The following is a 17,923-nucleotide window of genomic DNA, read 5'->3' as shown; positions in this document are numbered from 1 at the left end:
ATATGCATTTTTAATTTCAATGCAAACTTCCAAATATCCTTCAAAAATTCGATGCCACTTTGATCTCTTGCTGTTATTAATTTTCTTTTTCTTTTTCTTTTTCTTTTTTTTCTGAGGAAGATCAGCCCTGAGCTAACATCCACGCCAATCCTCCTCTTTTTGCTGAGGAAGACCGGCCCTGAGCTAACATCTATTGCCAATCCTCCTCCTTTTGTTTCCCCCACCCCGTTTTTCTCCTCAAAGCCCCAGTAGATAGTTGTATGTCATAGTTGCACATTCTTCTAGTTGCGGGACACCACCTCAGCATGGCTGGACAAGCAGTGTGTCGGTGCTCACCCGGGATCCGAACCCCGGGCGCCGGTAGCAGAGCGTACGCACTTAACTGCTAAGCCTTGGGACCGGCCCGTTATTATAATATTTTCTATGCTTCTACCAATACTGAGTGTTATAAATCCTAAAAAATTTCTGTTCTCATGAATGATCTCATCATCATATTAATTAATTAATTTTCTCTTTTTATTGCTTTGAACTTTTATTGCCTGTTTTTATTTTGGATTGTTAGCTTTCTTTTGCAGGAGGTCTTTTTAAAAAATACGTATCCTTTTCTGTTTTATATATTGGAAGTGTTCTCCTTGTCTCTTACTTGTCTTGTTTATGATATATTTCATTGCATAGAAGTACTTAATTTTTAAGTAGGCAAATTAATATTCTTTATATCTTCTTGAATTTTGTTTCTTGCATAAGAAAAAGGCTTTCTCTATATAAGGTTTATACACATACTTCTGTAATTAAATACTGGCGAAATGATTAAATTCACTTGTCCCAAAGACTTTTATAGAATTTTATCTTTTTCTCACTGATGTGGAATACTACCCTGTATCATAAGGTTAATTCTCAAATACGTGTGGTTCTGTTTCTGAATTCATTTCTGTTTCATTGAACTGTTTGTCTACTCTACTGCCAATATCATACTTTTATTTTTTTTAGGATAGATATTTATTTATTTTTAATTTTTTGGTGAGGAAGGTTTGCCCTGAGCTAACATCTGTAGCCAGTCGTCCTCTTTTTGCTTGAGGAGGATGGCCCCTGAGCTAACATCTGTACCAATCTTCCTCTATCTTTTGTATGTGGAATGCCGCCACAGCATGGCTTGATCAGCGGTGTGTAGGTCCGAGCCCGGGATCTGAACCTGCGAACCCTGGGCCACCAAAATGGAGTGCATGAACTTAACCACTCCACCACTGGGCCAACCCCAGTATCATTCTTTTTTTTTTTTTTCCCATGAGGAAGACCAGCCCTGAGCTAACATCCGATGCCAATCCTCCTCTTTTTTGCTCAGGAAGACTGGCCCTGGGCTAACATCCATGCCCATCTTCCTCTACTTTATATGGGATGCCGCCACAGCATGGCTTAACAAGCGGTGCGTCGGTGCACGCCCAGGATCCGAACCAGCAGACCCCAGGCTGCCGCAGCGGAGCGCATGCACTTAACTGCTTGCGCCACCGGGCCAGCCCCAGTATCATTCTTTTAAATGACTATAGCTTTATAAAAATTTTGCTATTTGACCAGGATCACTCCTCTCCAGGAATCCTCCAGATTAATCCTTCTCAAAAATTTTTCTTACGTATTTTACATCCAGCAATATTTTTATTTACACTGTATTACAAAATATTACTCAAGTTCCTTTCGGTATTATGATGGTGATTATACTGAATTTTAGATTAACTTAGGGACAGTTTTGCAGTATTGAGTCTTTTTGTCCAGAAATTTATTGTATCTCTGTATTAATTCAGATCTCATATGGCCTTCAGCCAAGTTCTGTGGTTGTCTGCCTAAAGGTCTTACACATTTCTTTTGTGTTTATTTTGAATATTTTATTGAATTTGTTGCTACTGTGATTGGACTTTCTAATTATTTATTGCTCATAGAGGCTTTTGATTTTTTATATGTTGATTTTTTTAGCCATAGAATTGTACCAAAATCTATTATTTCTAATAGTGTGTCAGTTGATTTTCTTGATATTCTAGAGCAGCTCTGTCCGATGAAATATAATGTGAGCTATAGATGCAAACCAAATATGTAATTTTAAATTTTCTAGTAGTTATATTGAAAAAGTAAAAAGAAATTGGTGAAATTTATTTTAACAATGCACTTTAACTCAGTATATCCAAAATATAATTTCAGCATGTAATCAATATTAAAAAGTCAGAGATTTTTTTTTTTTTGATATTAAATCTTCAGAATTCAGAGTGTATTTTATACTTAACCGCACAATGCAATTTGGATTAGCCACATTTCAAGTACCTAATATCCACAGTGGCTAATGGCTTCTGTATTGGACAGTGCGCAATTAGATTGCATGCAAATAATGAAATTTTTTTCCTAACTTTTTTTTTTTTGTCTTTTTTTTTCTTGCCTTAATGCTTTGGCTTGCAGCACCGGTAGTACCCTGCTGATGTTGGTGATACTATTATTATTTTGTGTGTGTGTGTGTGTGTGTGTGTGTGTGTGTGTGTGTGTGTGAGAGAGAGGAAGATCAGCCCTGTGCTAACATCTGCCAATCCTCCTCTTATTTTTTTTATTTTTTGCTGAGGAAGACTGGCCCTGGGCTAACATCTGTGCCTATCTTCCTCCACTTTATATGGGACGCCGCCACAGCATGGCTTGCCAAGAGGTGCATTGGTGCGTGTCCGGGATCCGAACCAGCGAACCTCGGGCCATTGCAGCGGAGCACATGCACTTAACCGCTTGGGCCACCAGCAGGCCCCTGATGTTGGTGATATTAATAGGAATTTTTCCAAAGTTTAACCACTATGGATTTCTGATTGGATAGACTTTAGAAACCAAAGAGGTTCTTTGCCTTTCTTTTTCTTTAAGAATAGGTTTTAAGTTTAATTTTTTTAAAAAATTGGCGTCTATTGAGATGATCATATTTTCTTTTTCTCCATCCTTTTTAAATGAGGAGAAATAAATTAATAGATTTTTTTTGTGTGTGTGAGGAAGATCAGCCCTGACCTAACGTCCGTGCCAATCCTCCTCTTTTTGCTGAGGAAGACCGGCCCTGAGCTAACATCTATTGCCAATCCTCCTCCTTTTTTTTCCCTTTTTCTCCTCAAAGCCCCAGTAGATAGTTGTATGTCATAGTTGCACATGCTTCTAGTTGCTATATGTGGGACGCCACCTCAGCATGGCCAGACAAGCTATGTGTCGGTGCGCACCCGGGATCCAAACCCAGGCCACCAGTAGTGGAGCGCATGCACTTAACCGCTAAGCCATGGGGCTGGCCCCAACAGATTTTTTTAATGGTGAATAATTCTTGCATTTCAGAGACAAAATATTCTTGATCATATGCATTTATTCTTTTAATAAATTTTTCTACAAGATTTCATCTGCTTTTGTGTGATTCTAAAAGAATAAAGATTCTAAAAATCTTTATCATTTCTCTGTTTTGTTTTAAATGCAGTCTTTATCCTGTTTCCGTATCAAGGAGATTTTTCTGGCCTTGTCAAATGAATTGTGTAAATATGATTCTTGTTCTGTAATTTGGAACTGCTTATATAATATGAGAATTATCTGTACTTGGAGGGTTTGGTGGCCTTATATGTAAAAAAATCTGGACTTGGTTTGGTTTTTAGGGTTAACTCTTTAACTCTGTTTTCTAGTCTTCTAAGGTTATTTGTCTATTCAGGCTGTCATCGTCTTTGGCCAATTTTGGTATTTTGTATTTTCCTAGATATTTCAAAATTTTGCTTAAGTTTTCAAATATATTGGTATAAAGTTGTACATTTCTTGTAATTATGTAAATTTTTTGATATGTAAAGAAAAGTCTAGGGAGATAAGAAACTTAATAGTGGTTATGTATGGGAAGTGGAAGTGGTATGGGACTAGGGAATGATAGTCTTTAAAAATTTTATATTCTTGGGCAATATGAGAATTTTCAAACAATGAGCTTGTTTTACTTTCATAATCAAAAAACAGAGTGTTGGGGCCGGCCTGGTGGCGCAAGCGGTTCAGTGCGCGTGCTCTGCTTTGGTGGCCTGGGGTTCGCAGGTTCGGATCCCGGGCGCGCACTGACGCACCACTTGGTAAGCCATGCTGTGGTGGCATCCCATATAAAGCGGAGGAAGATGGGCAGGGATGTTAGCTCAGGGCCAGTCTTCCTCAAGAAAATAGGTGAGGATTGGCATCAGATGTTAGCTCAGGGCTAGTCCTCCTCACACACACACACAAAAAACAGAGTGTTATTTCAAACTTAAATATGAAAAAGTATAGAATGTTGTGCAGAAATATATTCATCTTACTAGTCCTAGCACATCTTAACTGTGGGTTTTCTTTTCAAGCTGGACTCTGGACTGTCTTCACACTGGGCGGTGTGGGCAGCAAAGCAGCTGCCACTCCAGAACTTTCTTCTCCTCTGGCCAACCAGAGTCTCCTGCTTCTGCTGGTGCTGGCCAATCTGACAGATGCTGCAGATGCCCCAAACCCCTACAAACAGGCCATTATGTCCTTTAAGAATACACAAGGTTAGTGTTATTTTTTCCTCTGAATATTCTTTCCAATGAGGAAAGAGGGTATTGTTTACCCCGTATGGTTTATTGTGTTATAGTTATGAAGATGACTATCAACTTGATAGTGGTTTAGATAGTACAGAGAAATAAATTGTTCCAGTTTTCTTTTTTTTTAATTTCTGTTTTTGTGAGAACATTGAAGTTCTGCTCTCTTAGCAAATTTCAATTAAACAATACTTGTTATCAACTATAGTCACTATGTTTTACATTAGTTTAGTTCATTTTAAAGTAAAATTTAAAATGTAAATTGAAATTTTGAATCTGAAATGTAGTGACTTACACAAAATTAATGGGAATTGAATTGTATATATTAACAGTGCTTTTATTATTTATATAAAGCACAGTCCAGAAAGTACTGATGTAATATTTTTAAAATTTTGTGTTTTCTATATTCCAGATAGCAGTCCTTTCCCCTCATCAATTCCACATGCTTTCCAGATTAACTTTAACAGTTTGTACACAGCTTTGTGTGAACAGCAGACGTCTGATCAAGCAACTCTCCTCTTGTATACATTGCTCCATCAGAATGGTAATATTAGAACATACATGTTGGCTCGCACAGATATGGAAAATCTTGTAAGTGTCGTACTAAACTTCCCACGCTTTTTGTATTTTATAATATTTTGAAGAGTAATTTCTTTTCCCGAGAGGGTATGTTTGCCTAGTTGCAAAGGTGATGGTCAAGGGGTTGATGGGAGATGCCACCAAACACAGGCAGAGGTCTGAGTTGTACAGTGTAGGAGATGGCGTCACAGAACTGGAGAACACAGCAGGATGACAAGCTTCCTGTCCTTCAGTCTTTAACAGCCACCCACTGCCCGTGATTCAGCCTGACCAAGTCCTCCAGGAAGCACCCTCTGCCATTCTCAAGAAGCTTTTACACGCACTTGGTTCCTTCCAGCTGCTAAGTGCCTCCCCACTAAGTTCGTGTAGCTGGTCACAGTTGCAGCATATTCCCGATGAGGATGGCGAAAAAGAAGGGTGATTTCTCAACTCAGTTCCCCAAGTGTCCCATCCCTTCGACAGGCTTAATTTCTAGGGCTGCCTGAACTCAATTCCTGGAGTGTTATAGTTATTTTAAGGTACCCTTGCCAGACGTCACTTAAATGCACAGTATCCTTTACTATGTGAGTGAAATTGGTTCCAAATTTTTGCTCATTAGACAAAAACTCCTGTATGCAATCATTGATTTCCATTATAACTAATGTGTAAACATCCATGTTTCTATGAGTGGAAAAGTAAACTACCTCACCAAGGTGTTATTACATTTGCAATACGTAATATATAGATAACCATGCATTATTCTTGTGTGAATAAAATTGTGTACTTCCCTGAAAGAGCTAGCAGGTCACTGGCAGCAACAGGCATGTCCCCTCTGCGCCAGTTTTTATAGGTTGATAGCAGGATTCACCAGGGATTTGGTGGCCGTTTTTTCAGCGTTAAAGATAAAATATTGAATAAACATGGAATATTAGAATTTATTTGAAAAGTATATTCTATGTCAGAGTTACACTAAGGCTAAAAAAACGTATTGAAAGAACCTATCTGCACATCAACTATGTGTGGAAAACGTTGGCTTAAATACCAAAATGGGATGTAACAGTGTACTGCTCATGTGAGTGAAAACTTGTGAAAAGAAGGCTTGTTTACTGATGGATAAGTGAATATAAGCAGAGACAATTCTGAGCATGATATAGCCTAAGGGAAATGATGGCAATAAGCAGAAAACCCATGACATCACCCATTCTAGAAAGTTCCGTGTAAGGATGTTGGTACATAAAATCGTGCAGGGTGCAGTTGTCTGTATGTGATGACATACACCAGTGAGAAGGTAAAAGGTTTTGTTTTGGTTTTTTTTTTTGAGGAGGGTATGGTGGGGTTGGATTTGTATATTTGTTTTTGTTTTTAATTTCTTGCATGGATTACTTTGATAATGTCTTAACTGATGTCCTTATCTGTCCTTTCTTCTATAATAAATATTGGTAGAGGCTATGATTAGAAAATATGCTATTGATAGAAAATTTATTGGGCTGATCTGATTTTGTTGTTAACAATTCTTTTATTCTAGAGTCGTTGCTATTAAGAAGGTAATGTTTGACACATTAACATGTATCAAATACCTTATTGTGTGTAAGATCCTGCTAGTCTGGAGGCAGACTTGCTTCTCTTCAGTGTCAAGTGTTGACTGTGAGTGTAAATGGTCTTTGCAAACCCAGCCTTTGTATGGCAGCAGGCCTTCACAGAAGGTGATGTTTTTCTTTACTGGTATCTTAGCTATACAGTCATGCGTTAAAGCTTAACGACGGGGATACGTTCTGAGAAGTGCATCCTTAGGTGATTTCGTCATTGTGTGAACATCATAAAGTGTACTTACACAAACCTAGATGGTATAGCCTATTGCACACCTAGGTCTATATGGTGCAAATCTTATGGGACCGCAGTCGTGTATGTGGTCCGTCGTTGACTGAAATGTCGTTATGCAGCTCATGACTGTTCAGTAGTCACTCCTTATCTGCAGGAGATACATTCCAAGATCCCCAGTGGTTGCCTGAAACCGTGGATGGTACCAAACCCTATATATACTATGTTTTTTCCTAACTACGGGCTGGTAGCATATACAGCGTGGATACACTGGACAAAGGGATGATTCACGTCCTGGGCAGGATGGAGCAGGATGGCATGAGATTTCATCATGCTACTAAGAACGGCGCATAATTTAAAACTTATGAATTGTTTATTTCTGGAATTTTCCATTAATATTTTCAGACCAGGTTGACCGCAGGTGACTGAAACCGTGGAAAATAAAACTGTGGCTTGGGGGGACTACTGTACATGTGGAAAGTACTTTCAGTCAGAGGCTCGTTTGTGTTTTTTTCCTCTAAAGAAAAGTATAACTATGAAATTAAAGCAAAGGGTACATAATAAAAGTATAAACATTTAAAACATTTAGTCTTATAATAAAGTAATTGAAATAGTAAATTAAAATTTTTATTCCCTAGGTTTTACCAATTCTTGAGATTCTGTATCATGTTGAAGAAAGAAATTCACACCATGTGTATATGGCCCTTATAATATTGTTGATCCTTACAGAAGATGATGGCTTCAATAGATCCATTCACGAAGTGGTAAGTTCCCATTACTTTGATTAGAGTTTTAGAGTTACAGAGTAGACTTGTCCCTCCATGAGATTTACTGCAGCCTTAGCATTTCCCCTTGCTTTTCCTTCTGGTAGATGTTTCTGCAAGAACCTGACTTAGAAATGGTGTGTCTTTCTTTAGATTTATGAAGTGGTGCTTTTTTCCTGAATGACTGTTAGCCACTATTAAAAACTGTCTCAAAATGGTTTCTTTAGAATTTTTGATGCAAGTGTTTTTGTGCTGCCATCAGGTTCATTTTTCTTCTCTGTTTCATCTCCACTTTTTAGTTGTGTAAGAAATTGTCAAACGGATTTGCTCCTTGTATACAGAATGAGTGAAAGAATAGGGAACAAAGAGAAGAGGACTGAGGAATTGTTCTGTATTTTTAAAAAGAGTGTCACATAATTTAACTCTTTAAATTTTAGTCCTGTTGACGAGTTCCATTCCCAAACTGATTTTTTCCTCCTCTGTGGTATTTTCTTTGTGTCAAAGTAATACATGTACATAGTGAAAAATACCTCATGTCGACCCTGTTCCTGATGCCCACTTCCTAAAGACAAATGCTTTCAGCTTTGTCCATGTTTCTAAATAACGTGTTTATATTGTTATTTCTTGTTTTTTCAGATTTAGACATTAATTGTTATCTTCCAAGATGGAAGATAAGTCATTAGTGCTCCTTCCTGCACATCATATGTGGTCCCTCTGGGTTCCCAGCCCCCTTTCCAGCACATAGACTTTTTCCTCCTTCCATATTATCACTTTTGATTAGCTCAGCTTTTACATTATTATGATTATGTTAACTATTATTCTTAGCTCAGATGGAGTGTATGATAATTGCATTTCTTTTCTTATATGTGTTTTAATTTTTGGTAACACATCATTGCCCTCTTTCTTGTTCATGTACCAATCATTAATGCAACTCCCAGTACCTCAACAGAAAAGTCTCCTCTAAATGTATTAAAACCTATTGCGTATTTTTTCAATTTCATTTTCTTCTTTGACTCCTGTCTTAGTCCACATTGGAGGCTTTCCTCAAATGTCTGGTTATCCTTGTTTATCTGTTCTTATTTAGGAGTAAGGCACTAAAAAGTTGATTGGAAGTTCTGTGTGTGGGCAAGACTTATTTACTGTAACTTGTTCTGCATGGTCTGTTTCTCTGGGTATCCTGCTCTCTGTAGGCCTTTTCTTTTGGGCTGATCAGTTTCTCAGAGGGGACTCTTCCAGAGTCCTGGCTGTGGGGGTCTAGTGGAAGATGGGGCTAGGGCTTTCACTCTTCATTGGGTACAAACACTTTTTTTCTTATTGTCTTCAGTAGGGCTTTCATGTCATCTTTTCTCTAATGTTCCATTAAAACTTTTTTTGCCTCTCATATGGTGTGACCATCATTTTAACTAGGATCTAAGGAATCTTGACACTGTGGAAACAGAATAAAACATAAAAATTTCTTAATTCTTATGGTCTGTGACTTACAATGGTTTGACTTAACAATTTTTCAGCTTTATAATGGTGTGCAAGCAATACCATTCAGTAGAAAGTGTACCTCGAATTTTGAATTTTGATCCTTTTCCTAGGCTAGCAGTGTGCAGTACAATACCCTCTTGTGCTGCTGGGCAGTGGCAGTTAGCTGCAGCTCCCCGTCAGCCATGCGATCAGGAAGGTAAACAACCAATACACTTACAACCATTCTGTACCCGTTCATCTATTCTGTTTTTCACTTTCAGTACAGTATTCAATAAATTACATGACGTATTAAACACTTTATTATAAAAATAGGTTTTGTTAGATGATTTTGCCCAACTGTAGGCTAATGTTCTGAGCACGTTTAAGCTAGGCTAGGCTAAGCTGTGATGTTTGGTAAGTTAGGTGTATTAAATGCATTTTCGACTTATGATATTTTCAGCTTACAGTGGGTTTATTGGAACGTAACCCCATTGTAAGTCTAGGAGGATCTGTATTTAGTAAAGTGCCACCAGAGAGAAAATATTTGTACTGATTTATTCAGTTTTTAAAAACAGCGCTTATCTTTCTTTTGATAAGGAATAAAAAACCAATATAATATTTAAAAACATTTTAAAATTAACGTATAAAATAGAAAGTGCACAAATTTTAAAGATACAACTTAGGAGTTTTTATATATGTATATAACTGTGTTAATCCTACCCAGATCAAGTTATTGAACATTCCAACATAATAGAAGCTTCATTATGCCCTTTTCTGGTCAATATCCTACACCAATCAGAGTTAACTACTGTTCTGACTTCCCTCCCAATAAATTAGTTTTTGCCTCTCCTTGCATTACAGTGTGTTCTCTTTTATATTGGCTTCTTTCACTGAACATAGTGTGGCTGAAATTCAGCTAATTTATTACATCATTAGTTTGTTCTTCTTTATTGCTATGTGCTATTCCATTGTATGAATATACCACAATATATTTATCTATTCTCTTGTTGGTGAATATTTGGCTTTTTTCCAGTTTGGGGCTATTTTTGATAAAGCTGCTGTGCACATTTTTGAACATGTATTTTGGTGGACATACTCATCCTCTTGGGCATATATCTAGGAGTAGACTTGCTGGGTCATAGTTGTGTGTTTAGATTTAAGAGATACTAGTAAAACTGAAACTGTGTATACCCTATAACTGAGCAGTTTCACTCCGAAGTTATCTAGGAAGATTCTTGGAAATTTGCATAGAGAGGACATGCTTATTAATGGTCATCTATAGCACTGTTTATAATATTGAAAATGTTTAAAATATGTGAAGTAAAACAGTCAGGGTACTGGCTACGTCGAGAGAGTAAGAAAAGGGAATGAAGGGCTGGTCCAGAGGTGCAAGTGGTTAAGTGCACGCGTTCCACTGCGGCGGCCTGGGGTTTGCCAGTTCGGATCCTGGGCGCACACCAACACACCGCTTATTAAGCCATGCTGTGGCAGCGTCCCATATAAAGTAGAGGAAGATGGCCACGGATGTTAGCTCAGGGCTAATCTTCCTCAAGAAAAAAGGGGAGGATTGGCATCAGATGTTAGCTCAGGGCTAGTCCTCCTCACAAAAAAAAAATAAAGAAAGAAAGAAAAGGGAATGAAAATGGGGATGGGTACACACTAGGGCTTCACCTAGGTCTGTAATGTTTTATTCACTTCTGCAGCAGCAAAAACAAAATAAAACAAGAAATAACCACACAAAAAACATTGAAGCAAATCTGACAAAAACATTAAGATTTGACAAAAATTCAAGAGTAGGGTGATGTCAGCATCATGGCGGAGTGAGCTTTCCCGTAAACTCTTCCCCCGATAAGATACAACAAAAGGGGTCAATCATAGACCAACAAGAGACACTCACACTGCACAAAGGGACATCAGAAAGACCCACGCTGCCACACATCTGAGAGTGGACGTGCCGGGGACCCCGGAGGAATTGGGGAGAAGTAAAGAGAAATCCTCTCCCTCCCCATCAGATTGGCAACTGGGCTCACATGGCTCGCAGAGAGAGGGGAGGGGCGGCCCTCTGGGGGGAAATGTAGCTCTTCAGGCTCTCTCAGCCAGTGGGAAAGTCCCACACAGAGAACTCAGAACTGCTGCAGGGGTGCCATCAACATTTGAGCACCCCAGGAGAGCAGATAACGAGGGGCAAGCGAGAAGCACCTCCCCCAGGGACCCAGTGGGCAAAAGAAAGGGCCCCTGCCCCCTCACATGCCCGACATTGTAGCTCAGCCGACCAGTCAGAGCAGCCCCTGAGGAGTGCGGGTGACCCCCGACAGCAGAGCAGCCGGGGTGGAGGGCAGGGGGCTCATATTACGCAGCCCTTGACCCCCATACAGTGATGGCAGGTGGAAACTGCAACCAGATATTTCTAGGATGAGGAAAAACAAAGCCAATACAGCAATCGTGGTGTAAAAGTACATTAAATCGCCAAACCAGAAGGAAAATGACAAACACCCAGAAATCAACCGTGAAGGCACAGAAATCCATAACCTAACCAACAGAGAATTCAAAATAGCTATCATAAAAAAGCTCAACGAAATACAAGAAAACACGGATAAACAATTCAATGAAATAAGGAGTTTCTCCACAAAAGAGATTGAAATCATAATGAAAAACCAATCAGTATTGATGGAAATGAAGAACACAATGGAGGAGATAAAGGAGAATATGACATCTTTAAAGAACAGAGCTGACAATATGGAGGAAAGAATTAGCATTATAGAGGATAGGAATACAGATGTGCTCCAGATGGAGGAGGAGAGAGAACTAAGACTAAAAAGAAATGAAGAAAGTTTCCGAGAAATATCCGACTCAATTAGGAAATGTGACATAAGAATTATAGGTATTCCTGAGGGAGAAGAGAGGGAAAGAGGAACAGAGAGCCTATTCAAGGAAATAATAGCTGAGAACTTCCCAAATCTGAAGAAGGAGCAGGAAATGCCAGTAAGTGAAGCCAATAGGTTGCCTAAATATGTCAACAGGCAAAAGCCCACTCCAAGGCATATAGTAGTAAAACTGGCAAAAGTCAATGACAAAGAAGGAATATTCACGGCAGCTAGACAAAAACAAAGAATAACGTACAAAGGAACTCCCATCAGGCTCTCAGCGGATTTCTCAACTGAAACTTTACAGGCTAGGAAAGACTGGAATGATATATTCAAAATACTTAAAGACAAAAAGTTTCAGCCAAGAATACTCTGTCCAGTGAAAATATCCTTCAAATATGATGGAGAAATAATAACTTTCCCAGATAAACAAAAGCTAAGGGAGTTCATGGCCACGAGACCCCCACTACAAGAAATGCTCAAGAAGGCCCTCAGGCCTGAAAAAAAAAAAGAGAAAGGGAATACATAGCTTGGAGCAAGGAGAAAAATAGGTAGACAAAATCAGAAAAATAGTAGATCTTTACCGGAATAGGTTAGCAACCACTTAAATACCAAAATCAAAGATCAAAGGAATGAAATCACCAAAAATAAATATAAACTCATCACTTTAAACACACACCCACAGCACAAGGTAGAATAAATTGTGACAAGAATAACTTAGAAGAGGAAGAGGAAAGAGATCGAATTGACTTAGTATGAGGCCATCAGATGATGGACTCTCTCATACACAAGATTTTTTATACAAACCTCAAGGTAACCACTAAACAAATAATCAAAACAAAATCACATATGATAAATAAAGAGAAAACTAAAAGAGTCATAAGACAGAACAACCAAACTGAACTGGCAGTCCAAAACATATGGGACAAGAAACAAAGGAAATGCAAAAGAACCGGAAAATAAGCGATAAAACAGCAACATTAAGCCCTCATATATCAATAATTACTCTAAATGTAAATGGATTGAACTCTCCAATCAAAAGATACAGAGTGGCAGGATGGATTAAAAAGCAAGACCCAAGAATATGCTGCTTTCAGGAGACAGATCTCAGCTCTAAAGACAAGCACAGGCTCAGAGTGAAAGGATGGAAGACAATACTCCAAGCTAATGGCAAACAAAAGAAAGCAAGTGTTGCCATACTCATATCAAAGTAGACTTCAAGATAAAACAGGTTAAGAGAGACAAAGAGGGGCAATATATAATGATAAAAAGGACACTCCACCAAGAAGACTTATCAATTATAGATATATATGCGCCCAACATAGGAGCACCAAAGTACATAAAGCAACTATTAACAAACCTAAACCTTTTACCATGTTAGTGAATTAGAAATATCACTATTGTAGGCATGTCATTACCCTTAAATTGATACATACATTTATTGCAATTTCCCCTCTTGTCTGAAGTATTTTTATTTTGAATGTGAGAGTGTATAGTTATGTGTCACTTAACGACAGGATATGTTCTGAGAAATGCGTCATTAGGCAATTTTGTTATTATGCAAACATCATAGAGTGTACTTACACAAAGCTAGATGGTGTAGCCTACTACACACCTAAGCTGTATGGTATTAATCTTTTTTGTTTGTTTGTTTGGTTGGTTTTTTTGGAGGAAGATCAGCCCTGAGCTAACATCCGTGCTAATCCTCCTCTTTTTGCTGAGGAAGCCTGGCCCTGAGCTAACATCTATTGCCAATCCTCCTCCTTTTTTTCCCCCAAAGCCCCAGCAGATAGTTGTATGTCATAGTTGCACATCCTGCTAGTTGCTGTATGTGGGACGAGGCCTCAGCATGGCTGGAGAAGCGGTGCGTCGGTGCGCGCCCAGGATCCGAACCCCGGGCCGCCAGCAGTGGAGCTCGCGCACTCAACCACTAAGCCACGGGGCCGGCCCGGTATGGTACTAATCTTATGGGACCAGCGTACTATATATGTGATCCGTCATTGACCGAAACATCATTATGCAGTGCATGACTGTATATGTATGTGAAAATTCTAAAATTTACTTGTAACTGAAAAGGGCTAAGAATAGCTAAGATGCCATTGTAGAAGAGGAACAAAGTAGGAGGACTCCATCTACTGGATATGAGGACTCTATATGTGGACATGACTTATGTCAAAGGTAGCCACAGGGAAAGATCATCTCAGTAAGTGGTAGTGGACCAACTAAGTATCCATATGGGGGGAAAAATGAACTTGATCCCCTACCCACTTCATACACAAAAGTCTATTTCAAATGTATTATAGATATTAATATAAAGAGCAAAACAGTAAAGTTTCTGAAAGGTAATAGAAGAGAATATCATCATGACCTGGGGATAAGGAAAGTTTCTGAAACAGTCCTCAGCAAGCATTAGATAATTAGCAGTATTATTAAATAATAATTTAATTAAATTTAGACAATATTAAAATTCAAAGCTTCATCAAAAAATACTAGTAAGAGGGGCTGGCCCGGTGGTATAGTGGTTAAGTTCACTTGCTCTGCTTTGGCAGCCTGGGGTTCACAGGTTTGAATCCCAGGCACAGACCTACGCACCCCTCATCAAGCCATGCTGTGGTGGCATCCCACATACAAAATAGAGGAAGATTGGCACAGATCTTACCTCAGGGACAATCTTCCTCAAGCAAAAAGAGGAAGATTGGCAACAGATGTTAGCTCAGGGCCAATCTTCCTCGTAAGAAAAAAAAATACTAGTAAGAGAATGAAAAATCAAGCCAGAGAGTGGAAGAAGATCTTGCTATATGTTACTCACAAAGAGTTTATATCTGACGTATATAATGAACATCCACAAACGAATAACAAAGAGACAATAGTAAAATGAACAATAGGATTGAAGAGGCATTTCAAAAAGGACAGTGTCCAAATGGTCAATAAACATACTAAAAAGTGTTTTAACTTCACTAGTAATTAGGGAAATGCAAATTAAAACCACAATGAGGTACCACTATACACCTACCAGAAGGACTAAAATTAAAAAGGATGATAATACCTAGGATGCGGAGCTGCTGGTAGAGGTTTAAATTTGTTACAGCTTCTTCAATAAACTCAGTGTCATTTTCTACCTAATTTGACCATACATATATCCCATGACCCAGCAATTCTACTAGCTATGTATACAAAGAAGTGCATTTACATATGAACCAAGAGACATGCAGATTATATGTTACAGCAGCGTTATGATTATGCTAATGAGTCTTAGGATACTGGTTTCATTAAGAAATATATAAAAATCCTATAGCATATAAAGCTTTTGAGCACTTGGGTACCATGCAAGTGTAATATCTGTTCATGTATCTGTTAAAGATAGTGATTGAATTTTTCTGGTAGAATAACTCTCCTTCAAACACAGGTTGAACATGAAAAATAAAGTAAAATAATAAACAAGCAAGAAACGTGAAATTTCTTTTGTACTAATACAAATTAAAAGCATCTTTCATGTTGAATATATGTGTTCAACTTGTTCTAAATGGGTGACTTTTCATATTAAACCTGAATGTGTAAAATTACCAGTTTCTATTTTTAATAAGAAAAAAATCACCTCTTGCATACTATAATTATTCTACTAATCTACCGCATTGCTGTGGTATTTACATCACATTTTCAATTCACCAATAGTGATGGTTTGCACTGAATTATTCTAAATCACTCATTCTTATCTGGCATCATTACCATAAGCAACAGTAGTTTGTGATAGGAGTTCAGCAAACTATGGCCTTCAGGCCAATTGCCTATTTTTGTAAATAAAGTTTTATTGCAACACAGCCACACCTGTTTGTTTATGTACTCTCCACAGCTGCCCTCAAGTTAGAACAGTAGATTCAAGTAGCTGATGACAGAGCCTATATGGCTTGTAAACCTAAGATATCTAATATGTTTAGTGTTTTTGTGTGCGTGTGTGTGAGAAAGATTGACCCTGAGCTACCATCTGTACCAATCTTCTCCTTTTCTTTTTTCTTTTTTATGTGGGATGCTGCCACAGCATGGCTTGATGAGAAGTGTGTAGGTCTATGCCCGCGATCCAAACCTGCAAACCCCGGGCTGCTGAAGTGGAGCATGCAAACTTAACCACCATGCCACCAGGCTGGCCCCTGTTTAGTCTTTTAAGAAAAAGTTTGCCGACCCTAAAGAATACAGAAGAGGCAGCTGCAGAAAGTAGCTATTACCCTTAATCTGAGAGAGAGTGGGAGGAAGGAATTTAGAAATTTAAAGGAAGCTTCCCTATGCCCATCTGAGGCTGAGATCCAGATCTCTGAGGAAGATGGCCTGGCTAGTGCAGGAATATATAGCCTAGCAGTAGTCAAGAAACTTGTCAGAGAGTGTGGGCCAAAGTGGAACTATGAAGGTCGCCTAGGTGAACATTACAAGGTCCCCACCTGCTTATCTTGTGGCTACTGCGTGGAAAACACTATACTGAAAGAAGAAAGGAAAGTCTCTTCCTCCTGCTCTGGTGCTGAGGTGTCCCTCCAGTGTCCTCTACTGGTGAAACTTAACATCAAGACAGCTGACCAAACGTCTGCAGTGTTCAGGTCTGATATCATAAAGCAGGGCAAAAAAGGGTGGATTTCGAGTTGAGAGGCAATAATTTAATAAGTGGCACAAATGTAGTCACAAAAGCTTATAAATCTAATAATGTAAAATGGAATAAAGCAAGGTAGTAAAAAGAGTATATCTGTCAATACCTAGTATTGCAGGAATGCAAGGATGGTTTCATATTAGAAAATCTCTTTATGTAATTTATTAATTTAAGAGAGAAAAACCATTCAGTCATCTCAATAGATGCCGAAAAAGCATTTGATAAAATTCAACACTTATGCATGGTAAAAAAAAAAAAAAAAAAAGACAACAACATAAAGGTAGAAAACAAATTCCTTGTCTCCACAGAAGGTATCTACAAAAACCTACAGTTAAGTGTTATACTTGATGGAGAATTTTAGAAGTCTTCCCTTGCAAGTCAGAACAGAGTGAGGATGCCCTTTATTGCCGTTTCTCCTCAACATTGTATCAGAATTCTAAGTAGATCATTAAGACTAGAACAAGCTATAAATGTTTTAAAAATTGAAAAGGAGGGAATCTAAATGTCAGTTTTTATGGATATTATCATTGACTGCATAAAAAATTCAGAGACTCTAATATAATATTAGAACTGTTAGGAAAGTTGAACAAATTTTCTGGATCAAAAATCAAGATTACAAAAACAAATACTATTTCTACACACCAATAACAAAGTTCTTCAAAAAGGTAATATAGGGATACTGCTTATAATGGCAATAAAACTGCGGTGAATCCAAGAATCAATCTAAAAGAAGTACAGAATTTTTTATGGCAAAATTACCTAAATGAAGGTATTAAATATGGCTTAATAAGTGGAAAGAGAGACCATGTTCACAGATAGGAAGACTCAATGTCATAAAGTTGTTAATTTTGCCTCCAAATCATTCACTATGTTCAATGCAATTCTGATCAAAATCTCAGCAGTTGTTTGTGAGACTTGATAAGCTAATCCCAGAATCATAGGGAAGAGCGAAAAACCTAGAAAAGGGCGAAAAATTTTTGAAGCAATTCAGTGTGGAGTTACTCACCCTATCAGACAGACTAGTTATAAAACTTTAGTACTTAAGATTGTGTTTCATTAACATTGGAATAAAAAAATAGATAAATGCAAAAGAATTTAGAGGATCCAGAAACTACACTCTCATATATGGAAACGTGAAGTGTGACAGACATAGTAAGTATAAATTGTGCTGAGATTGAGAGCATGGCTCATCCAAATGGAAAAAATAAAATTAGATTATCTTGCCCCACATACAAAGAAAAATTCCACTTGGACTAATAAGACCTAGATGTGAAAAGCTGAACT

At 38.1% G+C, this 17,923-nt stretch overlaps 1 protein-coding gene across 2 annotated transcripts in view; it reads left to right on the top strand.

Annotated features, from left to right (window-relative positions):
- DYM (dymeclin) overlaps window positions 1-17,923 on the top strand; it is a 375,345-nt gene that overhangs the window by 139,322 nt on the left and 218,100 nt on the right. For both annotated transcript variants that reach the window (XM_058557075.1, XM_058557076.1), the window contains 3 exons: window positions 4,341-4,523; window positions 4,966-5,144; window positions 7,568-7,693. In XM_058557075.1, coding sequence (XP_058413058.1) covers window positions 4,341-4,523; window positions 4,966-5,144; window positions 7,568-7,693 — 488 coding nt within the window. The remainder of the gene's footprint in view (window positions 1-4,340; window positions 4,524-4,965; window positions 5,145-7,567; window positions 7,694-17,923) is intronic.

The sequence above is a fragment of the Diceros bicornis genome, chromosome 16 (genome assembly GCF_020826845.1).
Source record: "Diceros bicornis minor isolate mBicDic1 chromosome 16, mDicBic1.mat.cur, whole genome shotgun sequence".
NCBI classification, from domain to species: domain Eukaryota; kingdom Metazoa; phylum Chordata; class Mammalia; order Perissodactyla; family Rhinocerotidae; genus Diceros; species Diceros bicornis.
This window is presented reverse-complemented; position numbering and strand designations above follow the sequence as displayed.